At 38.4% G+C, this 25,361-nt stretch overlaps 2 protein-coding genes across 4 annotated transcripts; both read right to left on the minus strand.

Annotated features, from left to right (window-relative positions):
- Window positions 1-2: 2 nt before the first annotated feature.
- On the minus strand, window positions 3-7,450 carry dlgap5 (discs, large (Drosophila) homolog-associated protein 5). Of its 3 annotated transcripts, none has more exons than XM_053640284.1 (20): window positions 7,361-7,450; window positions 6,399-6,631; window positions 6,143-6,321; window positions 5,469-5,531; window positions 5,321-5,354; window positions 5,100-5,168; window positions 4,904-5,002; window positions 4,711-4,788; window positions 4,601-4,641; window positions 4,313-4,503; window positions 3,924-4,184; window positions 3,753-3,841; window positions 3,470-3,630; window positions 3,210-3,311; window positions 2,238-2,487; window positions 1,346-2,129; window positions 697-745; window positions 448-616; window positions 293-339; window positions 3-127 (listed from the first exon to the last, which is right to left on the minus strand). In XM_053640284.1, exons 2-20 carry the CDS (start codon window positions 6,628-6,630, stop codon window positions 23-25), a joined length of 3,003 nt encoding a protein of 1,000 aa, XP_053496259.1. In that variant the 5' UTR covers window position 6,631; window positions 7,361-7,450; the 3' UTR covers window positions 3-22. The 3 variants fall into 3 exon arrangements, with proteins under 3 accessions (XP_053496259.1, XP_053496260.1, XP_053496258.1); XM_053640285.1 differs by having other exon boundaries at window positions 5,321-5,351; window positions 6,399-6,648; window positions 7,361-7,448; XM_053640283.1 differs by having other exon boundaries at window positions 6,399-6,648; window positions 7,361-7,448.
- Window positions 7,451-9,756: 2,306 nt separating this feature from the next.
- On the minus strand, window positions 9,757-25,149 carry ccz1 (CCZ1 homolog, vacuolar protein trafficking and biogenesis associated). Its single transcript, XM_053640193.1, has 17 exons — window positions 24,944-25,149; window positions 22,415-22,489; window positions 22,202-22,298; window positions 19,736-19,833; window positions 19,255-19,348; window positions 18,564-18,644; window positions 18,314-18,361; window positions 18,134-18,217; window positions 16,389-16,564; window positions 14,769-14,850; window positions 14,498-14,559; window positions 12,704-12,815; window positions 12,430-12,463; window positions 12,194-12,311; window positions 10,632-10,790; window positions 10,399-10,526; window positions 9,757-10,233 (listed from the first exon to the last, which is right to left on the minus strand). Exons 2-17 carry the CDS (start codon window positions 22,426-22,428, stop codon window positions 10,178-10,180), a joined length of 1,443 nt encoding a protein of 480 aa, XP_053496168.1. The 5' UTR covers window positions 22,429-22,489; window positions 24,944-25,149; the 3' UTR covers window positions 9,757-10,177.
- Window positions 25,150-25,361: the final 212 nt, after the last annotated feature.

Genomic DNA, 25,361 nt, shown 5'->3' on the forward strand with positions numbered 1-25,361 from the left:
TTTGTCCACGTCTCTGCTCAAATTAAATATCAGCAGGTGGCGTAAACATCATGAGGTCACGCTCACACACCGACGGCCTCACTCGCTCCCTCTGCTCAGGGGTGAACAGCAGCTGATCAGCAATCATCTGAAACAGAAGAGGTCTATGAGACATGTGACCTTGCAACACCGCAACCGTTGTGATAGAAATTTGCTTAATGCTTAAACTCTGATAAAACAAAAACAGTATCAGAGCTATTTTTATAGTGCTGTTACACATGAGAAAGTGCATTAGAAATTCAGTCAATTCCACCTCTTCAGTCCAGGGAGTGACCACCAATGGTGCCATTCTGGGGAAAGCTGAATTAAAAAAAAGTGTGAAAGAGAGTGAGTGGTGAAGGCCACATGCTTAAAATCACTTCCATGCAACACCAAGGTGAAAACACCAGCAATATCAACACAGAGTACCTGTAGGAGTCATCAGTGCATCCTGAACAGGCTCCTGGGCCTGAGGGCTCTCCATTTCAGCATCTTCTAGGCCAAGTGAGAACCTTTCCACTGCCATGCTCTGCACAGGAGATAAGCTGCATTGGGCTGTGGGTTGCAGATATCGGTCCAAGTCCAAATCAGGAAAACTCTAATATAATAATAGGAAGGTTATAATCAATTAACATGAATTACCCTGGAAGCATTACTAGATGATGGATTATGGATTACCTCAGTGTCTTGATTTTCAGTCACTTTACAGTCTGCACTGGTAGGAGATCTGTTTAAAAAAAAAAAAAAAAAGTCATGGTGTATAAAAACCTGCACCTAAATACATTTTGCCCATAGGAAATCTAACAGCCCAGTCTAGAGACCTGTATGTGACAGGTGCATATAAATCTGAAGCAGATCTGGTTTCCTTGAACGTCTAAGGAGGACTGAACAGAAGAACCTATCAAAATTTAGATGTCATCCTCATTGGGGGGCATTTACTGACAACTAAAACTTAGCTACAAATAAAATAAGAAAATAAATGAAAGCACATAATACACAAATTTGGTGAACACTGATCTGAAGAAGAATCTACGAAGTAACTGCAGTGTAAGTTAGTAAGTGTGCAAAATCAAAAAACCTGACAATCCTTAGGGAAAATAACACGGCTTTTCTGGCCTACTGCCAAAGCTTCATAGAAACTGTGTTGTCATTACATAAGCACCAGATTCATGTTTGTCTAAACCTGGATTCCCAAGTAGTTCACAGTTCAAAATAAAGTTTCAAATTGTGACTTCAATGTTAGCTTATTTATATTTCTTAATATCAGCAGGGCTCTTAGTTAGCCTCGCTCACAAATTTCCACCTGGAATTCATTAGCGGTGCTTACCCTTCACTGACACGCATGTCGGTTTTCTCTGATGGCGTTGGAGATAGGACTTGCTGTGGTGAGATGGACATCATACAGGGGGAGGAAAGGACTGAGACACGGTTCTCCATGGTTTCTGCTCGTGGAATTGTCTTGCATGCTGAAGGTGAGTGGGTGAAACTCGTAGCATGCACTTTACTGACTGAGTGGTACATGTCCACTTCAGCAGAAACACTCTCTTCAGTTTGCTCCTGGGAAAATGCAGTCATTGCAGACTCTTGATCGCTTCCCTCAGGCTCTGTACTGCTATCTGATTGTGCAGGAAGATACAGTGGCAGTTCTTCCTCTGACTGGCAAGGAGAATTGTGTGGCTTGATCTGTACTGACCGGTTCATTTGATCATCTGTTGGTGTGATCATGAGGTCTGATTGGAGGTTGTTGAGACTTGTGTTATGATCAAGCTGGCTGAGTTGTATGCACGAGACTCCATTAGGTGATGTATAGGGGGATGACCTGTGCTGCTCAGAGCTGATGTGAAGGGGTTTGGGGGAGCAGGGAAGAGACTCAGCATTTTGTTTGGGAGTACAGACTGTGTCTACTGTGGTGCGAGCTACCGCAGCAGGAGAGGTGGGAGAGGATGCAGTAGGGGGTGCACTTTTAGAAGGTGCGAGTTTGCATGGAAGAGGGGATGGATGCGCGACTGCAGTGGATCTCTCCTTCCTGCCTGGTGTGCTGAATTTAGACCCATGTGGGGAACAGTGGGTAAAAGGAGCTGCGCTCAACCGAGATGACCTTCTTACAGCACCTGGGGGGTAATTAGTATTCATACCTTTACACAGTTGACCCAGTCAAACATAGTCGCAAAACATCACCATGTGAACAGAGATAATAAAAGGCTGTAGTGAACTCATACCAAGTACTTTGACTGGACTCTCCACCTGGAAGAAACCTCCATGAAAAACCACAGTCTGGGCTGTCCGTGCGTTAACCAGGGCATCTGAAACAGGAGCCGAGTCATCTCGAGGTCTGTCTGAAGCCTCAGCAGCTTTAGCTGCCGCCGCTTGCTTGGCCTTCATAGCAGCTTTCACTGCAGCCAGACGACTCTTTGCGGCTGTGCTGGCTCCCACACTAGCTCCAGGATTCCCTCCTGCAGCAGGGGGCTTCTGAACGATCAAGCACAGGGAACACAGGAGTTAGTAACACACCTAACACTCATCTGTTCAAAATTGTGATCAGCAATCCAACATATGAAAAGTACATTTAGTTGGGATCAATTTAATAAGCATATAGATTTTGAGGAGAAAAAAGAAAAAAGGACAAATAAACAGGAGTGTATTAGATAAGGTATGGTGCTCATTAGTCATGGGTTTACTGGGGCTTGTGTGAATTCGGCTCATCAGTTCATCCATTTCACTGTGATTTACATTATTTATTTCCCTAAGTATAAACAAATAGAACCAATTAAGCTCATTAAAATAATATATATATACACATACACACACACACCTCATCTGTTTTAGTGTGATGTAATTTAGGATTATATCAAAGTGAATTGTATTAGAAAAAGGGAGGTTAGCTCTGAGGAGGGGGAAGGGCATGCATCTTTCACTGTGAATTGCAGTCACAGAAATGGGAGATAAAACCAGTGTTGTTTATTTGTTGTTAAATTTCTAAATAATTATGATTAATTTTTTTTATTTTAGAGCAGCACATCTTTGCATCAGTGCAACCACGCTGTTAATACTGCCATGGTGGCAACATCTTAAATTGGTGAATCTATACAACCTTAATAGTAAGACAATTTTCCAAATGACTGGAATAACTATTAAACATGGAAACAATTTCTATTTAAACAAACAGGAAGTATGTTAAAAGATTTATATACCTTGACCACTTTTTTCTGCCTGATGACAGGCTTGACCTCCTCTTGCCATCCCCTGGTTTCAGCTTCTTTCAATGCATTAAACTTCTTATCGACATCTTCTACCTAAAACAGGAGGCAAGGTGATTAGATCCAACTGATTACTGGGCTGTTTATACAATAGAACACATATTCGAAAGCAATGACATTTACCTTCTTACTCAATATATAATAGAAGAAAAAAAAAAATCATTCGGCGATGACAACTTCTGAAATAACATCACCTGAAAGTACACCATGTCCCAGAAGCCCTGCAAGTCTGTGCAGGTCGTGATCTTCTCCCCTCGGCCAAAATCGCAGTCATCCACCAGGCCACTGAACTGGCCAAAGCGCTCCTTCATCAACAGCCTGGCTTGGCCAACAGCTGTGCGCATTTGGTCCCGCACTTGAGAGACAGAAAGCAGTTGAACATGGGAACTTCAAGACTGTATGAGCATTTGCCAAGTTAAGACTAAATTTCAATGTTCTTTTAGAAGAAGAAAAAAATTTTTCAAACTGCTGACTCACTCTCTTCCGGGATGGAGGAATCATCAAATCGCAATTCCCAAAATTCAGACAACCCAGTCAATCTTTCTGTCTCGCTAGCTATTACTGCCCTGTAGAACACATACAAGCACATGTTCATCACATACCACACACTCAGGAATACACACACAAAATAGAGGCAATAGCTCTCACCTGAAATAGGACACGTCATGCTGAGGCTCGGACGGTACAGAGGAAGGAGGTGGAAGAGGAAGAGACGCAGGAGGTGGGGAAGTAGAGGCAAGAGGAGAGGCAGATGAGGCAGGGGGTAGGGTAGAAGGAGCAGACTTAGAAGCAGGGGCAGGACAAGGTTCGGACATGCAGGGTGGAGGTGAGGAAAGAGGAGGAGCAGAGGAAGAGTCAGATGGTTCAGAAATTGGGCTCATAGATTCCATCCGGGGTTCAACTGAGAAGCTGTAGAAAGCAAGACCATAAATGAGTGCACTCCAAAATGCAAACATGATCAAATTGTATGCCTGAAAGATATCAGTGTTAAGAAAGAACACCTTCGAGGGCATTTCGCTGACAGGTGAATAAAGTACCTGGGTGACAGGAAGGCATCAGCCGAGCGAGGAGAAAGGGGTGTAGGCTGGAAGGTTCTCAGACCAGAGGGGGGCTGGAACACAAATCCTTGGGGAGCAAATGAAACTGGAGTCACATTAGCTTCCTCCAGCATTTCTTCTTCTTCTTTAGGAGGTGAGGGATTCACTGCAGCAACCACCTCATCAGCAACCTGGTGAAACATTTACCAAAACTGACTTCTACTGGTCAGAGTTATTAAATAAATTAATAAATAAAAACAAGGCCAAGTTAGCTGCAGGTTTATTTACCATAGCTTCCTTCTTTTCAGCTGCCACAGACTCAGTATGTCCTGTTGGAAGTGATATTTAGCTCGGATATATAAAATGCCCAGAAAATGTATATTGTGCATTGCCCTTACCCTGCATGTTTTTTCCTCTTCCTGAAGAGGGTGCTGCAGGTTGCCTATTAGCAGATTTTATTTTGGGAGGTCTGAGATCTAACAATAGGTGAAGACCAAACAAAAGAAAATAAGGAAAAAATGACAGAACTTATGCACAAATCAGTGGAGACCAAGGCATTTTTGAGGAGATCAGATAAATGGAAAAAAGTACCTGCAGCAGTTTTAGCCACAGGTTTGGTTGTTACAGCTGCTGTCACAGTTGTAGCTCGAGTAGCTGATCGAGTAGTTGGAGCTCTGATAACCGGTTCAACTATTAAAGAGACAAGGGGACTTAAATCCCTAACTATATTGACAAAGATTTCATCAGCTTTGAGACACACGAGGGACCTAGTGGACAATCTGTTTACCTGCAGCAGTTCTGCCTTTGGCAATTGCTGATGCTGACGACTTGTTCACTCTTGTGCTTGGAGGCTCAGCTGAGGACCAAAATATGAAACCTGATTTACTGCGACAGGTCACGGCAATACTGTGCTTTCAAATGAGCATTGTGAACATGAATCATTTTTAGAGACACACACGCAAAAAAAAAATAAAGCCCAAACAAATGTCACAGAAAATTCTCTCATACCCTTCTTTGGTGCAGGCTGTTTTTCAGCTGGCTGCTGTGTGAAAAACAGAAAAATCTGCCATAAATGCACTTTTACTTGCACATGCAACAGATGTGTAGTGAGTTCCAAAATATAAGAATTAGTGGAGAATGCCGAAGACTAATGCACCTTTGGTTGTAGATGCTGTTTCATAGAACGGGTCACTCTGGTGGACTGCACAGGTTCTGTGGGCTGAAATAAGAGCACTCCAGTCACTGAGCAATAGAGGGTACGCATGTGATGTCACGGTCACGCCCACTGAGTGGCAAAAAGACTGAGCAGCAGCATTAGTGTACAGCGTGAATTCCGCAAAAACACAGGAAAAAAAACCTCCTCTAAAATGTGAAAAAGCTGTGGTGCAATCGACTGTGCCAAAAGATTCAACAAGAATTCCGAGCGATCTTTTTACAGAGTGCCAAAAAACATTCAGTCCTTTTTTACCATGTCGAGCAGTGTCAGTGCAAGTTCTTTTGGCATGTGGTATTCATGCTGTACAATGATGAATAATTTGAGGGGTCCATTTCCATGGACCACAGGTTATTGGGCAAGTTGTAAGGGTGGGTCACTGTCAAGTCCAACTGCCTTTAAGCTGATAATGGCTAGCTAGATTAAAGTTTTCACAGATTCCCCTTTTAAAACCAGCCATTTTGCTGGATGTTTTGCCACTCCGTCTGGCCGGGGGGGGGGGGGGGGGGGGGGGGGGGGGGGGTTGTGCTCGGGCGGGAAATTGACGTCAATGCATACCCTCTATACAGTTGTAAGACACAAGGTCCAAATGCACATGCAAATTACGTTAAGCTCACCTTTTTCGTGCTCGGTACAACAGGATTCAAGGGCAAGTAGCCCAGGGGCTGTGGCCGGTAAAGACCGACCTTAAAGGTGCCTTTCTTTTCCTTTTCTCGCCTTTCTTTCTCCTTCTGCAGCGCCTTGTTCTCTTTAAACCGTGCCAGCATCTTTTTCCTCTCCTCTGCAGCACTATTATCTAGTCAGAAACATAGTGTTATTTGCTGTACCACATACTATGAAAAATGTATTGGTGGGTGGGGAAGCTTGTCTTACTTTTATCTACTTTAGCTTTGCGTCCCGTCTCTTGGGAAGGAAGAGCTGACTTCTCAAGAGTGGAGACATCCATCGAGAACTCCAGCTCCGGAAGTTGGTCCAGGTGTCTGCGGAGGTTTTGCATCTTTTCCCGGTTCTCTTTTTGTGTTTGGGAGCGTCTTCTGGACATTTTCACTCTTATCATGGAGACACTGCTGTCTCGCTTGTAAAGATGTGCGAAGCGAGAATCCATACTGCAACATACAATAACCTTCACACATATAAAAGAAGAATGGGGTGCTTCATAATTATCACTGCATACGATTGTTAATAATGTTTAATTCAATTCAAGAAACAATTGTGACTAAACTCAAATACGTGTACTTCATAGGGTGCATATTATATCTAAGGGGTGACAATTCTTGATGCAAAAAAGGCAAAAAATACTAAATGAATGAAAAGGATCTTTAAAACTAGATTATGAATGAATGCAAGCTTAATACACAAAATAGTCTAAGTGTATATAATTATAACAGTTCAAAATCTGCTACTAGTGTTAATAACAGCGCCATTCTAAGTCACTAAGGTTAGCGTTAGTTTCACCTCGAAACTAATACATTATAGAGAAATATAACTATAGAACACTAACAGATGTTAATAAGAGAAATAAACACAGTTCATTAAGCCTTATGTTGTACTGTAATGGTGACTAGTTAGTTATTATTAGCTTGCTAACCAAAGACTAGCTGATTATTAGCTTGCTAGCCAAAGACTAGCTGGTTATTATTAGCTTGCTAACCAATGACTAGTTTTGTATTATTAGCTTACTAGCCAAAGACTAGTTGGTTATTATTAGCTTGCTAACCAAAGCAGTTGTTTTGTATGATATTTTATACCACTCACCATTCCCCTCTCCCACTGAGAAGAACTAACGGCAATTTTAGCCATATCTTTAGAACATTCAGTCTTATATCTTAACTTACCTGTAATTTGTAGCTTGTTAAACTGCCTGTTCGTTGGTAACTAGACTAATAAAAACGCATCAAATACAAAGTAAACAAACGACGTCCTCTTCCTCGGACACTTCAGTTAAAACAAACAGAAGATGGCGGGTAGGTTTTGAAAACTCGACACTCTCGTTCTGATTCGCTGATGGACACACAGAAGTTGGCGCTGATTGGTCGTTTCCTTTGCGCGAGTGCACGTACAAAGCCCCAAAATAGTCGACGTCGTTGTGAGAAGCTGACGAGAGATTTCCGGATTCGTTTCTCACGTGTAAAAAGTTTAACGTTAAAAGTGTACTTTGCAAGAATATATTGTCTATCGTTTGTGAACTCGTTAAAATGTTTTTTTTTTTTTTTTAAATCAGCATCAGCATTGTAGATATACTCATTAAAAAAAAAAAGATGATATGAAGCGTCCTCTCACATTCAGCTGCTTTTATTTCCAGCACATTTCTTACCATGTGTAAATATTTGTATTAACATAAAAAGATTCAACAACTGAGACATAAACTGAGGAAGTTTCACAGACATTTGACGAACAGAAATGGAATAATGAGTCCCCGAACAAAGCAGGGGTCAATATTAAAGTAACAGTCAGTATCTGGTGTTGCCTCCAGCAGCTTTAAGTACTACACTGCATCTCATCCTCATGGACTGCACCAGATTTGTCAGTTCTTGCTGTGAGATGTTACTCCACTCTTCCACCAAGGCATTTACAAGTTCTCCATCATGTCTGGGGGACACATGGTTACATGTAATTTTCCACTGCAGGGCCGATCAGCTGTCCTTCCTGTCTGCCTGTAGCACTGTCTTAAGCCAGGTTCACACTGTATGATTTTGGCCACGATTTGGTCATCTGAGACAAATGTTGAGAATCCTAAGAGAATATAGGCCAAAATCTGTAGTCTTTGATCGCTAGATTGACATGTTTCCATGACAGCTGATTAACGGCCGTTGTGATAAAAAAAAATTCCTCAGATTAAAATTCTGTCAGTGTCAGAAGATTTGAGGCACAGTCCTGTATTGTGGCTTCTCCTACTCTGTACGAGTCTTCTTGCGTGCATGTTTTTCACGTCTTGACGGTCGTACAGTCCGACATTAATGACATCCTACAGTGTGACATGGCTTACAGCGGGGATCATGTTCGTACAGTCTGACAACTTAATACTCTTTAATAAACTTTAATAGTCGCAAAGGACTATTAAAAATCACATTGTGCGGACATTGTGGTTTATTGCTCTGGCCACATCTGCAGTCCTCATGCCTCCCTGCAGCAGACCTATGGCAAGTTCACGCAGGTGATCAGGAACCCTATACATCTTTCTTCTGGTGTTTTTCAGAGTCACTAGAAAGGTCTCTTTAGTGTCCTAAGTTATTGTAACTGTGACCGTAATTGCCCACCGCCTGTAAACTGTTAGTGTCTTAAGGACTGTTCCACAGGTGCATATGCAATAATTGTTTATGGTTCATTGAACAAGCAAATTGAAAAACATTGTTTAAACCCTTTCCAATAAAGATCTGTAAAGCTTATTTAGAATTTACTGTTATCTTTAAAATACAGTTTCCTGAAAAAGGGACATTTCTTTTTTTTGCTGAGTATATATCATTACATATTACACAGCAATACTGTAGAGATTAATTATCTAGTTATTGTAAATTATAGAACTGTTATAGATATATAGAAGTTTGTTGTTTTGTATCCATCCATCCATTTTCCATAGCACTTATCCTACACGGGGTCGCAGGGAGCCTATCCCAGGGAACTCGGGACACAAGCTTGGGGACACCCTGGATGGGGTGCCAACCCACTGCAGGGCACAATCACACACACACTCACACTATAGACAATTTGGAAATGCCAATCAGCCTATGACATGTCTTTTGGACTAGGGGAGGTAACCGGAGTACCCAGAGGAAACCCCTGAAGCATGGGGAGAACAAACAAGCTACACACAAACAGGGCGTAGGCGGGATTCAAACCCCTAGCACTGGAACCGCCACCCCCGGGTCATTGTTTTGTATATTTACATTAAAAAAAAGATTACTTCCATTTGACAAAGTTATGCAAAAACAAGCTATTCCAGGAAAAGATATGACCTACGTTAATTAATTATAAACTGTGTAAATTTCAACTAAACTAGACAAGCTGCAGATTTTTCCTCAAGAAAAATAAAACCCTGTTACAATAAAACCCTGTGTATATGCACTACTCCCTTTTTTATTTTATTTATTTATTATAATTTAACTATAATCTAACCAACATCTACCCAACATTATGAGGTAAAACTGAACGTAATTGTAAGCAATCCCATATCCAGTACATCTTTGAAAAGTGCACTGAGCAGGGGCTAAAACACATGAAATACAACAACTACTGGAGTGAATTAAAATTTAATGCCAATTGAAAAAAGTGGAAAACCTTAACAAACTATAATGAAGATGACATAACAGCATCAACGACAGTTTAAACGACATAAATATAAACTGATTCAATTAATGCACAGTTTAATTACGCTATGACCATTCTGTCAAATTAAGCAGAAATAAAAAGAAAATGGAACAAAAAGCTGATGTCGATATTATATATACAGTAAAATTTTGATTTAAATTTTCTAATTAATTACAAGAATGCAGTCTTTTTTTTGTACAGATTAAATAAAAATCTTTTAAAAATTGCATAATATGAAAATTCATTTTTACAATGCAATTATTGCATTACACTGATGCTGTCATTAAAACATGAACAGCTGACAGTTTGTAGTGCGGCCATATCCCACGGTCTCTCTTTTATCGTCCTCAATCCAAGAAGAAAATGTTATTAAACTGTGTTGCACAAAGCCTCTTCACCTCTTCTGTAATGCAAAAAGGGAAACAGTGATGAGTTTCAAACAGTCTGTCAGCCAAATTAAACCAAGTAACATAACAATGAAACATTAATAATACATCTTTATCTAAATGATCATAACCAACGACTCAAAGTAAATGTACTTAAAATTGGTTAATGCACAGGGACATACCATTCACTTCAATTAAATTGGCATTCTTCTGGTTCAAAATGACATATAGCTCTCTCTGATCTGATTTCTTGCCCACTACCCAGTAGTCAGTCATCGCTTTTACAATGATTTCCTCATCTGCATCAACCCTTAGAAACACAAGGGAGGAAAAAAGAATATTTAAAAAAAATAATAAAAGGTAATTCTGAAAAATGATCTGATGCATCGAGGCACAGTCCTGAGATGGTAGCTACCGTGCAAAATCACTGTTGATGTCTCCAAGGATCTTCATGAGGTCAGGGTGGACAGAGGTGAGGGACACGCTAGCTGTTTTGCGCATGTGGATGGTGCTCTTCTCAGCCAAGTTCATATGGTTGAAGTAGATGAACTTAAACTGGGGCTCCTTTTCTGGCCTAGTCATACAAACACCAAACACACATGCTTTGCAAACTGACATTCAAATCTATACAAGGTAGGGCAGAAGCCCTAAAATCCACACTTAACAGTGAGTGATACCCTGGCAGTCATGCTTATTTATTATAACACAAAACTGTAGTATGTGCTTGGCTGAAGTGACATGAGAGAAAATCAGATATGCAGCAAATGATGATGTCCAGTAACTATTGTTAAAACAATGTTCATTTAACAGGTTAATGCTTCAAGGAAAAAGATTTGCTCAGAGGACTGAGGTGAATCCTGGGAAGATAACATAATAACCTCACTTGTTAGGGCGGGAATAAAACACTTGGGGGCATGCCGTTACAGGACAAGAATCAACAATGGGAATGGGGTGGTGTGATATGGCCTGAAGTAAAGTGGAGTTACAACCCCAAAAGTGGACTGTTGTCTTATAACAGCATTTGCTTTTAGTAGCTCTTATACCACCATCCATTAATCCATTTTCTGTACCACTTATCCTACACACAGGGTTGCGGGGGAGCCTGTAACCTATCTCATGGAATTCTGGCCATGAGGCGGGGGGAAACCCTGGACGGGGTGCCAACACGTCGCAGGGCACAATCACACTCTTATTCGCACACTACAGACAATTTGGAAATGCCAATCAGCCTACAGCGCATGTATGGGCATGTACTGGGGGAGGAAACCCCCGAAGCACAGGGAGAACATGCAAACTCCATATACACAGGGCGGAGGTTTGATGTCTCTTATACCACAGGAATTTTATTTATTTATTTTTTTAAACAATCATTACATTTTTAATTAATTAATGGACATCATACTTTTTTATCATGTCATACTTTTTACCACAGCTTTTTAATGTTGTGGAACATCAATGAAACAAGTCACTTACATTATATCAGCTATAAAAAGTTGTTCCCCTAATCGTTTTTAACGATTGTTAACAATCTTGTTACTGCAAAATCAGAAAAAATTTCCCTTCTGTCCTGAAGCCTTTCTTATGTCTGAAAACTTACTGACTGATACAAACTGCTGACGCTGGAGACTTATAAATAAATAAATGTCTCCTTACAGAAAACTTCATCATAACAATGATACAATGTTCTGCTTTGATAACATGCATTTGTAATCGGTTAAAAAAAAATAGTATTAAACATATATTACATGGAGTGCCCACTCTACCAGTCCCTATGTAAATTGCTACTATAGGAACGATAACATTAGAGCCTGCACTACTCAGAGCTGTCCGGTTAATGGAAATTAATTAATCAAATTCAAGTATTAAACAAAGCTGTGGTATAAATGGGGATTTATTCAAGCAAAGAAAGAGAAATAGCAATTCATCACTAAATTGCACTTTTTAGCATTAGCACTTTGACTGTAGATTAGCACTGACCCTGATATCCTCTTGTTGATGTTGTACTGTTCACAAATATCTGAGGCTAGCAGTGTGAGCTGAGGGCCGACCAGTGCATCCAGCTGCTCGCAAAACTCTCGCGTCAGTTCCACTGATGCTGGAAAAAAATGTCAATCACATGGGACATAATAAGCTACTTTTCCACTTAGCTGAAGGACTACATTTAACATCAACTAACTAACTAAGGTTTAAATGCAAAGACACAGGAAACTCACCATTTACCATGAAGCACACAGCAGCACTCATGGCCTGCAAGGGAGATGATGATGGATATTTATATGTTTTCAATTGAGATGAATGTGAAAGCACCACATTACTTAAACGTCGTCATAATCTAACATTCCTAAATCTCTAGGTCACATTTCTCATTGATTTAACTTATGTGTCCTCACCCTTGTTACGTTCTGTCGCAAAGTTTAAATGGGATTTACACAAGAACGTTTTTCTTGATAGACACCTAACAAAATTAAATATGGCTGATACGCTCACCTTGTAAACTATCAAATGTAGCTCCTCGTAATTGTCCTCCGTGTTCACAAATATTCTTGGAAACCTGAATTTCGCATCTGGATCTTTTAGGTTGGCTGGTCCAGTTAAAAACCTAGATTTATAAAAAGAAAAAGACAAAAGGACAAGTGAAATAAATCTCCAAGCTATTAAAGCTCAGAGCTGCCAATCCACAGCGTTTAACAGAAACATGACAGATATTAAAATGAACACATTCATAGTAAAATAGCTTTTTAAAACGTTATTTAAAGTTTTTAAAGAGCTGCAGACATTTTACATTAAATAGTATTCACACGGAAAGCTGTACATACATACTGCAGTGATGCATTCAAGTAAAGCACACCTTTGCTGCTGATGCTAGTGTGAAGACAAATTATACTAGAGAAGCAACTTATTAAAAATACAGCCAAAGAAACCAACTTCATGGAAACTTAAATGCTATCTATAAATGGTCTTCCAAAATTGATGTCTTTTTTTTTTTTCAGATAGCCTTTAAGAACGCCTTTGACAAAAGAAGAACGTACTGAAATCATTCTCATTGCTGGATCAGGAAGCTGTCGTAAGGTTGCGATGGACATTAATAGGAAACATGTCGAGCAAATCAGACACGTCACTGCTGCCAAACTTATTAACCAATTCAAATAGACTAGAAGTGTTGAGGACCAACCGAGAAATGGACGTCCACGAACATCCACTGACGAAGGCGCAACCAATGTGGTGCTGGCAAACACAGTCCCCTATGTATGAAGACTTTTGGGAAATGCTGTACAGTCACTCCGTTTAATATTCTCTGCAAAGCCACACCCACAAATCAAACTAATCTGGAAGACCTGAACTCTTGTGCAAGCAGGGAAGCTTTCTGAATTAACACACAACATGACTGGGAGACAAGCAGCTGTTGTCCAAACTGGTCGGTCATTTTTGATCAATGTGTCTTTTGTTTATTCTCCTGTTTACAGAGCCTGTGGAACTACAGAGACTAGATTTGTTTTCTTTAAACAGATATTTTGTTTACGGATAATGGATAATGTGTAGCTGTTCTGAATTAAAAATCATTGACCCAGGTTCACCTACATTGATAACTGATTAAAATAGTGCTTAAAGAAATTGTTCAATTGATATTACTATATATGATCCAGAGCAAAAGTATATACACATATACTTACTTACACAAGCAATAAATAACAATAACGGATTGATAATAAAATTTATAATGAATTTATATGGATTTTCTTAAAAGCGCTACATACATTTTTTTATTGTATTTTATTGAATTGAATATCACTACCAGTACAATGCAGAACTACTGAATCTTGACACTACTATCCTGAGGTTACCTCAAGTCCAGGCACAGCTGTGTAGAGGAAATGATCAGCTGATTACTAGTGTGGAAGTGACTGATGACTACAGTCCAAGTCCTTTGATTAAGAGCCCTGGCATGGTTCTCTGCCCTGATCACATAAACATAATGTTTGTGTAGACCTTCCTGCTGCAGGAGGATCAGTGGCTAATCTAATCAGCCTGCCACACTACTGCCAGTATGCTGCAACACGAACCGTGCTGGTACACTCACTGACCTATAATCCACCATCCAGTAAAGCCTTGGATGGAATAGGGTTTTGCTCCGGACCATCAAAGCAGTTCAATATCTCTTTGAGCTGCGTGATAAGAGCCGGGGTTTGTTAACTGAGCCAAGTACCCCGGACACCTGAGTCTAACACAGGAAGAATATCAGAAATGTGGCGTCAAGTCAAGAGGAGACAGTGCTCTACTTACCTGCCATAGTGCAACAGATTCCCTGTCACCTCCGGTCTCAGAGGCGAGTCCCTGCCTGCGAGCTGCCACAGCGCACACATGCAAGCACGCACACATGCAAGCACGCACGCACGCACACACACACACACACACACACACAAAATAGATTTTGTGCTCTACACAGACTGCTATGCAGTTCTATGTAAATTCTACGATATGCAGTTCCATGTATATGTAATTAATATGTATATTTATATGCAAATAATGGACTAAATAGTGAAAACGACCACACCTCAGGTTCGGTGTGCCTTGGAAACAGTGATGTCGTCAAGTATTTGTAAAGAATACGCATGTCATCCTGCTCCAGCCCGCTCCTGCACAATAAACACCTGCATGACCATGTGGCTTGATAAATCTGATCTGGTATGCTTTATATACGTTAGGTTTGCTTGAATGAGAAGCTGTTATCTGCCAGGTATGTTGCACATACGAGGAATTACACTCTTTAGCAGGTCTTTACGAGCTATAATATCAGACCTCAGTCTGTATCCAAACATTTGCATGAGTGAGATTACAACCAAAAGTTCAGGGAAGTGGTTCTCCTTTTCACTGTATATAGACATTTTGTTGCATTAAGGTTCCTTAACTGTCATTGTTTACTGCGTTAGTTAACAATAAAAAAAACATGAACTTCAGCATCAATAAACCATAAGTAATGTTAACAAAGTAAGTTAACACTTGCATTATCTGATGTTAGTTTAAAGGGTAACTAAATACACCTGCATGACTAAAAAAATAAATGAACTAAATTGCACTGTGTTACTAAATACTCACTTACTGTATACTTACTGTATATAAAAATTACTCACTGAACTCTGATCTAAGTGGGAAAATATTGGAACTTGCTTTTCAGGATCAAATTCTGAATTTTGCCACAAATTTTACAGACACAAACATTTTCATTAAGGTGTTGTTCATGTGGACTTAATTTGGCTTGTTGGTTGATTGTTAACATTATTAGTTGTTTATCATAACAAATTTTATAATACAAGTGTTTGTTACTTTGTTAATGTTACATATAGTATATTAATCCTGAAGTACAGTGCTGTGAAAAAGTATTTTTCTTCTGTTTTTGTGTATATTTCACACTAAATTGTTTCAGAAATTTAAACAAAGTCCAAGATAAAACACAGGCAACCTGAGTAAACACAAAATAAAGTTTTTAAATGATAATGTTATTTATTGAAGCAAAAAAGTTATCCAATACCAACTGCCAACTACCAGAAAATCCTAAAGGTGAAAATCCGGTCTTCCATATGCAAGTTGAAACTCAAGCACAACTGGATTATGCAGCAAGACAATGATCCAAAGTATAGGAGTAAGTGAAAGACTGATCTCCATTTATCGGAAGTGTTTGGTTGCAGTTATTGCTGCTAAAGGTGGCACAACCAGATTTTAAGTTTAAGAGGGCAATTAGTTTTTCACATTGGTGATAGGTCTTGGATAACTTTTCTGCTTCAATAAATGATAATTTAAAAAAAACTATCGGTAAGTTGCCTTTGTTTTATGTTGTATTTCGTTTGAAGATCTAAAACTATTTACTGTGAGGTATTCACAAAAACAGAATTTTTTTTTTTTTAGGAAAAATCAATACTTTTTCACAGCACTGTATTTGGTTTATTCATTTTCACTGGACTAAATATTGTCAGTTACATCAAAGAGACCTTAATATAAAGCGCTACTAACTTCTTATATCTCAACCTCATTCATCAAAATAATTCGGTCAATATTAGAGTAAAATATTGAAAGCCATATTTAAAAGATAAAGTTTCGAGTCAGTGCTGGTTCTCAGGATTACTACTAACTCTATCAGTAAATCATTATTTAGTACATTAGCAATGCTGGACTTTACCAGATGAGCTGGTCATTGTAGAGAAAGGCAGTGTATTTGACCAAATTCAAGCTTTCCTCCACTCTGTTGACAAAACACTGGATCTTCAGGTATGTCATTTTGTCCAGGGGGAAAAAGCTGATTCCTCCAAACACATCCAGCAGGTCACATGACTGGAGGTGCAGTGTCTGTATGTACTACAGTAAAGCACACACAAAAACACACAATGTACAGCATGTGTGTGGTGCTTAAGCATGTGTGGTGGACTGGGAAAACCCTTCACATTGGGAAAAACAGGCTCTCCTTCAAGTGAAATTTTGCACATACCTCAATCACAAGTAAATATCTAGTATTTTAAAATCTGGTTATCTTCAAAAATAAAAAGGGAGAAAATCTGACTTTAATGTCTAAAAGCAACTGCTTTTAATGTACATGTTCATATACATGTAGTAAATATAATATAAAAATAATAAATATGACCGTGAAAACTACATCTATAGTCAGAGACGCCTTTATTCATTCATCCTACAGCTGCTTTTGCCGCAGAGTCTGTTAAACTGGTTCCTTAACTCAGGGGTTCCTAAACTTTTCCAGGGCAAGGCCGCCCAAATGATATTAACATTTGACCGAGGCCCCCCTTTTGCAAGATGTCTTTAAAACACATTAAAAATACAGACTTCTGAATATATCCCCCCCCCCCTTTTTTTAATTAATAATTACATATTTACATCAGGAATTATATATATATATATATATATATATATATATATATATATATATATATATATATATATATAAATCATGTATTTATACATTTAACTATCTAATCTGATTTTTTGCAGAAAGATAGCATAAGTAAACTTAGAAGTCAATAAAGAAAATTTGCATAATATATTTATATTTTCTTAAAGTACAGGTATCATAGTATGGTATAGTCAGAAAACCCCAATTTTGTCTGTTTGCCTGAATTCAGCTGCAGCACCACAACACGTATATAAATTTGTTTTACAGCATGACCATTGACATATCCGTCAAAAGTAGTAAATGAATTTGTACAATGATCCAGGCAGCACACCTAATTTTTTCCCATTATTCTGTCCTGAATAAAACCGACAACATAATATTGCAATAGCTGGCGTTTGAATTGCCCTTTACAGTTCACACATAGTGGAATGGATCTTTTCTGTGTCGAGAAAGGATTTGAAAAATAACTGCAGCCCACAAGTGCTGATGCCAGCGAGTCCTCCTAGCTGAGGCTGACATCATGCAATCTGACATCATGCAATCTGACAGTGATATATAGCAAGATGTTGAACTGGTTTTGTACAGTAGTCAGTGCCATTTCAGACTGGGACCACATTACAGCTTCACAGAGGGCACTAGGCCAAGGCTTGGGTTTGGACGGAGGTGATGAGAAGAGTTTCCCCTGACCACAGCTGAATTATTCAGACAGGTGTGTAAGCATGAGTCCAATACTGATGCAATTTAAATGAAACAACTCATCAGACAAACAGGACTAATTTGCACAGCTAAGATGAAGACCAATAATTAAAGAAAATGAAAACTAATGATAGCTGGGAGGTTATAATATATTCCTTTACAGAGGTGTAAATTACATTTTTTAAACATCACTGATAGGTAATTGGGGTTTGTCTGGTATCCATGATCTCATATTCTAATTGCTACTATGTGGAATATATGCACACTACTCACATTAAATTAAATTCACTTAGAAGATCACTTTCCTTATCAATAGTTTATCTTACCCTGTAGAAGAACTTTTCAAGCTTTTGGGTAAGTAGCTCCACTCCACCAGCTTCAAATGCCCTGATGAAAGTGCCATTGAAAAGCTGGAAACAGAGACGAGGCCACAAACAAGTAGCACTGAATAAGCAAAACACACTCAAGAAATCAAGGGGTTCAGCAGAATCGAAAATGCAGTTTACCTTATACATGCTGTAGCACTGCTGTAATACTGCACCATAAACAGTGTCCTACAATGCAGGAGAAAAAAATAATAAAACTCTTTCAGATACAGTCATCAGTCTTGGTACCAGTGACATTATACGCATTAGTATAAGTGCAGGTTCCAAAAGTACAGGCTCACAAATAACAAGTGTGTGCGGGCTTCACAGAGAGATTTCTTCTTCTTATTATTATTATTAATAAACAAAATTTTAGCTAGAAAATACAAACCAGAATTTCCTCTTCTTGGTATTCTATAGTCGGTGGTTTTCCATCTTTGCTGGGTTTTTCTACCATTGGGTTCCGTACGACCTTAAAAGACAAAATACCAGAGAGAAAATAAGACACCAATACAGTTACATATTAATATCAGAGTCAGCCCCAAACAACAAAATGATGCATGGTGCTGTTTAATATCTTTTGGGTTGACTTCTTTCAAGTCATTAATATGAAGTGACTGAATTTCACAAAATGTTATTACATTTGTGCAGGGAATTGAAAAAAGCTATTTGAACTTGACAGTGTATTATATTATATTATTATATATGTATAGTGTATTATATGTAGAATATTCATTGTAAAGCAGTCACTGTCATGGTCAATGCACAATATGAAGTCTATACTTTGAGTTTCACAATACATAATTTTACATACAAAATTAACTCAGCACAAGTAGGAGCACAAGTAGGATACAAACCTTTTTTCTGAACTGGATTTTCATGAATACCACGTGTCTTGTCTAAATGCTCTAATTAACAATTTACAAATAACGTTGTCCATATACAGCTTGATAAATTAAGTCAATTATTCAGAATACAAATTAAATATTGTTCAAGTGTTTTAGAAAACATTACACGTGATACTACTCTACAGCAAAATACATCAAAACATCGTCACTATAAAAAGCTTTAAAGTTATATACCATGACCATCCAGAAATTCCCCTCAGGCTCATGGAAGAATTGTCTGTTTTTCTGAGTGTGAAGAGATTTTGCTGGCTTTGTGGGACAGAAGGTCCTGCAAAAAAATAAATAAATAAAAATTATATATACATATACACACACACACACACACACACACACACACATATATACACACACACACACACATATATATATGAAATATAGCGGTTATTGTGAATTAACACGATTACACAGAGTAAACTCATGCACTAACTTCATAATACTGTACATATTATGGCTTTTTAAATCAACCTAGTTTTAAATAAAGCTACTAATATGCTAATTCTGCCATTAACTGATATTATTGTTGAATTAATTATTATGTATGCATACACACACACACACAAATTATATATATATATATATATATATATATATATATATATATAAAATACACACACACCATGCTATATATTCATTTTACTCAATCATGGAAGCATACCTAGTAAACTGAACAATGGCCTCACAGAGTCCAACATTGCGAATCTTTTCATTTTTCTCCACATCACAGGGATGATAAAATAAGATCTTTTTCTCCTCCTGAGGGACAGAACATAGTGAAAATGTTAAAAAGCATCATAACTAACTGTATACTTAGCAATATGAAAACAATATCTGCTGAGAATACACAAGCAGAAAAAGCTAGCTTTAATGAAACCTAACCATGCTGCATTACAATCCTTTACACAGCAATGGAAAAGGACAAACAGTGGACAATCACTGACCAGACTCCCAGTACAGAAGGGACAGCAATGAGACTGGTGTATCAAATAAATGAATGTAGGCACAAGGTTGGATCCTAATAAACTGGAAACAGTGTATCATTGCAATCACTGCAACTATGTGAGTTACCATATATTCTCATTTTTAAAACTGCAAACTTCTGGGTTTCTTGTCTTCTGGTCTGTCTTTGTTTGTATGGCCCCATTATACTGTTTTAAAAGCCTGCACGCTATCTGAATAAGTCCTTCTTATGACTGTTAAAATGGTTAAATGTTATGACATCTGTAATATATTAAGTGTGACAATAAATAATGTTTAATTATGTGCTTTTTAAAAAATTTAGATTTATTTAATCTTTATTTAACCCTCCTATTATGTTGGGGGGAAAAGTTCCATCCATTAAGTTATGGGTAATGGAAAGTTACATTCATTATGTTATGGGTAATGGAAAGTTACATCCATTATGTTATCAAATTGACCCATAACACAATAGGATGGTTAACCAAGATGTCCCTTGAGATTCAATTTTTTTTTTTTTTGAGAGAGAGAGAGAGAGAGAGAGAGAGAGAGAGAGAGAGAGAGAGACCTGGCCATTACAGGGTAACAAACTTAAAATTCAAACACACAAAAACAGGCAAAAATACAGACAAAAAAAACAAACAAAAAAAAACACATAATACAAAATCAAGCTTATGAGTATCAATTACACTATTCAGTTACAATTATTTTATTTTTTTATCAGAGCTTTAAACACTCTCATTGTAACAAAGTGATTAAGTTGTAATGTGTTTTGAATATTATTCCATGACCAGGGTGCAAAATAAGCAAAAACCTTTCTTCTGAGTTCTGAACAAATAAGAAGGGAATTTACCCTGCATAGTTTTGTAAATAAAAATAATACCAATGTTGCTGTGTCCTCAAACTTAATGAAGGCCAAGAGACCAAATCATAAAGAACAAAATGATGTGTACTAGACAACAGACTGGCTATAAAACGTAACATGCTATGATACACAGAGTCTAAATAGTGAAGTATAGAGGAAGCAGCACGCATATAAATAATATCTCCATAATCAAGAACCATCGTTTTGCTAAAAGAGTGCGGCTGTGGCAGAGCGGGTTGTCCACTAATCACAGTGTTAGCAGTTCAATTCCCGGACCACATGACTCCACATGCTGAAGTGTCCTTGGGCAAGACATTGAACCACATGATTCTCCCGATGGCAAGCTAGTGCCTTGCATGGCAGCTCTGCTACCATTGGTGTGTGAATGTGTGTGTGTGTGAATAAGAACCAGTTTAAAGCGCTTTGTAGAACCGCTAAGGTTAAAAAAAAGAAAAAAGCACTATATAAGCGCAGACCATATACCATAAATTAAAACATGCCCTATTACGATAGTAAAATCCCAACCTGTTTTATTAAAAAAAACTGTGACATGATTGTAAATGAAAATTTATTAACCAAACAAAAAACCCATGCACTTCCTATTAGACCGAATTTTACAGATAACCAAATTGGGCGGTACAGATTAATCAACCGATAGTTTTTAAAATTGATACCGGATGAAAACACAACACTCAAAGTAAATTACTGCTGAAATTTATTACAAAAATAAACAGTACTGTCTGTACCATGAAAACGTACTGCACTTTTTTAAATGAAATAAATATATAAACATTAATATATATTAACTATTAAGAAATAACAAAGTGAATAAAATACACATCTAAACTGAACAAAAAAAAAAGTAACACCCCAAATAAATAAAAAAAGAAGCATCCAAAATTGGTCAGTAGCATTAAAATAAAAGTCGCCTCTAGAGTCTGCACTCACACTGCATAACGACAGCGGACCCTTCTCAGCCGCTCCTGCAACGGAAACGACGCAACCGGGAACAACTATCAGTATGGATTTTTGCTGATAACCGATAGTTCCAGCAACCGGTTATTGGAGCAAAACCGATCAATTGGCCGACCTGTACCTCCCATCGTACAAAAAGATCACCCAGTTTTACATGACTTGTCTTATGCCTTACAGTCAGTCAAAAGTTTCAAATATTCCAGCCCAACTGCACTGCCCAATCCGATTCATCCATAAGCACATGTAAAACTAGGCAAATGATTTGGAAAGATCACAGCGTGGATAAATGATAAGGACTTGGATTCTTGTTGGATTACTGAAACTTACCTCTCCTTCACGTGGTCCAAACTTAGGGTTGTAGATGAAAAAACTAAGCAGAGAAGGGGTGTACTGTTTTTCTTGCATTCCAGAAGCCATTCTTGGACTGACGTAACAGAAACAGGAAGACAAAGCTGTAACAGGTGGGGGATAACATCTGAGAGGAATTAACTAGACAATAAAAACTGTTGGGTATCAGGCGGATATTTACTCCGTCAGCACCTGATCATCAGCATTTGAGTGTGTCTGAAGTTCGTTCGTCCTCCCTTGAAGCAGCCTGATGGGCATGCCTTTAATCTGCAGAACCAACATTTGGCAGAAGGAATATGTTTTAAACAGCAATAAGTACAATAGCACATTTGTGACTAACCATAAACATAATCATATAATCATATAGCCTACATACAGTGTCTTGCAAAAGTATTCAACCTCGCTGGAGTTGATCAGATTTGTAAGTATTCAACCTCGTAGATTCTATAATGAAGGAAAGGTGTGAAAATGAAGACTAGGGAGCATACTAAGGAGGTTAAAGAGAAGGTAATATAAATTCATAACTTAGGAATACAGTGTAAAGAGGTTGGACATCCCAGTTGGACGCCCAAGCACTACCCTGACAAGGCCCTCCCTCAAAACTCTGTGCTAAAACAAGACAGAGACCGGTGAGGGAAGACAAAGTGAGGCCAATAGTCACTCTGAAGGAGTTACAAAGTAAAGTGGCTGAGAGCCACTCAAGAAGAGCTACAGTGCCGTGAAAAGGTATTTGCTGATTTCTTCTGTTTTTGTGTATCTCTCATACTAAACTGTTTCAGAAATTGAAACAAAATCCAAGATAAAGCAAAGGCAACCTGAGTAAACACAAAATAAAAAGTTTTTAAATGATCAATAAATAACATTAAGCAAAAAAGTTATCCAATACCAACTGGGCTTGTGTGAAAATGTATTTGCCCCGTAGTTACTAATTCCACAAATCCATGAAACTGCATACATAACGGGGTTCAGCTGGACCAGATGTAACCAGGCCTGATTACTGCAAACCCTGTTCAATCAAATAATCACTTAAATAAAACTTTTTCGACAGCACGTAGTTGGTTAAAAGGTCTTACAACACACTATGCCAATGTTAACACACTATGAGATTGTTGAAAGAAATTCCAGAAATGATGAGGAAGAAGGTGAAGGAAATACATCAGTCTGGGAAGGGTTACAAAGCTGTTTCAAAGGCTCTGGGACTCTAAAGGACCACAGTGAGAGGCATTATCTCCAAATGGAAAAACTCTGCACAGTAGTGAACCTTCCCAGAAGTAGTCAACCTTCAAAAATTCCTACAAGATCACAGCAACTACTCATCCAGCAAGTCATAAAAGAGCCAAGGACAACATCAAAGGACCTACAGGCCGCACTTGCATCAATAAAGGTTCATGACTCCACTATCAGAAAGACACTGGGCAAAAATGGCATCCATGGAAGAGTGGTGAGGTGAAAACCACTGCTAACCCAGAAGAATATTAAGGCCCATCTGGATTTTCCAAAACACACACTGATGATCCTCAAACCTTTTGGGAGAATGTTCTGTGGGCTGATGAGTCAAAAGTGGAACTGTTTGGAAGACAGGAGTCCCGTTACATCTGACGTAAACCAAACGCAGAATACCACAAAAGGATAATCATACCTACGGTCAAGCATGGTGGTGGAAGTGTGATGGTGTGGGGATGCTCTGCTGCTTCAGGGTCAGTCAACGTGCAATAATTGAGGGAAACGTGAATTTTGTTCTCTACCAGAAAATCCTAAAGGAGAATGGCCGGTCTTCAGTCCGTAAATTGAAACTCAAGCACAACCGGATCATGCAGCAAGACAATGATCCAAAGCATAGGAGTAAGTCCTAGTCCTAGAAGTAAGTGAAAGACCGATCTCCAGTTATGGGGAGCGTTTGCTTGCAGTTATTGCTGCTAAAGGTGACACAACAAGATTTTAAGTTTAAGGGTGCAATTACTTTTTCACACTGGTAATAGGCGACCTTTTTTTGCTTCAGTAAAATAAATAACTAAAAACTGTAGTGTGTTTACTCAGGTTGCCTTTGTTTTATGTTGTATTTCGTTTGAAGCTAAAACTGTTTAGTATGAAATACACACAAAGAAAAGACTTTTTCACAGCACTGTATTTGGTTTGTTCATTTTAACTGCGTTAAATATTGTCAGTTACATTATCGGGACCTTAATATAAAGCGTTACTAATTTATTATATCTCAACCTGAATACTTCTGGAAGGCACTGTATATAGTAAATGAAACTAAAGATGGCCAAGACTTCCGCAAGCAGCTAATGCCGAACAAGCCAGTGAACATAAAAAAAAAATAAATGAAAGCAAAGGAATTTCGTTGTACTTCTTGAATTTGCTGGTTGTTTATCTGTGACACTAATCGAGCTGAGCATAAACTCCACGGAGCATGTTGTCAAAGTACCTAGATCTTTAAATGGTGTTTAGTCTACTGTTACGGTTTTTAATAATTTACATAAATAAATAAATAAATAATAATAAAAAAACACTGGTTGAATGGACACTTCCTCTATGAGGCATAAGCCACTACAACACGTATAAATAAAAGAAAAACAACACCAACAAACAAACAGCACAATTAGTTAAATGAAACACATTAGCACTGTTGCTTGCTAGGGGTTCTTGCTAGCATCAGAACATAAAACACTGTGACACGTTTTCACAATTGGGTTTCGAGTACATTAATGAAGTACTTACCAAAAACATGCGGGTGTCTTACAACATTGCGACAGAGAACACAAACGGCCAAGTTTGTTATCGTATGTGTAAAACAAACAAACATGGGAGAACAGTGATCTGCTACTATGCTCAAAGACCCTCCTCCAAGGAGAAAATCTGTATGAGGAAACCTCTAACGCGCTCGAACATACTTCCGGGTTCTGACAGGACACCGTATGTAACCGTTCGGGTAAATCAAATGCGGTGAAAATACAGTTCCGGGTAAATCTCACTAATGCTGGCTCTATACGTGTTGTATTAAAATTGATTATCTGTTTATTCTATAAATAAGAAACGAGTTTGACAGAGCAGTTTTATGTTGTATACAGACAGTGGCTTCAGAATAACTTGTTTAGCTACTTAGATGTTCAAAGCGATGTGCTATTCACCGAAAACC

This window comes from Ictalurus furcatus, chromosome 13 (assembly GCF_023375685.1).
Source record: "Ictalurus furcatus strain D&B chromosome 13, Billie_1.0, whole genome shotgun sequence".
NCBI classification, from domain to species: Eukaryota; Metazoa; Chordata; class Actinopteri; order Siluriformes; family Ictaluridae; genus Ictalurus; species Ictalurus furcatus.

Coding starts and splice junctions, on each gene's coding strand:
- ccz1 (XM_053640193.1), bottom strand. Junction 18,218..18,313: donor AGTGCTACAGCATGTATAAG/GTAAACTGCATT, acceptor CTCTGTTTCCAG/CTTTTCAATGGCACTTTCAT. Junction 14,851..16,388: donor TACAATGACCAGCTCATCTG/GTAAAGTCCAGC, acceptor TTTATTGTGCAG/GAGCGGGCTGGAGCAGGATG.
- dlgap5 (XM_053640284.1), bottom strand. CDS start 6,630: ATGGATTCTCGCTTCGCACATCTTTACAAGCGAGACAGCAGTGTCTCC. Junction 3,631..3,752: donor TTCCTCCATCCCGGAAGAGA/GTGAGTCAGCAG, acceptor CTGTCTCTCAAG/TGCGGGACCAAATGCGCACA. Junction 617..696: donor CTGAAAATCAAGACACTGAG/GTAATCCATAAT, acceptor TTATTATATTAG/AGTTTTCCTGATTTGGACTT.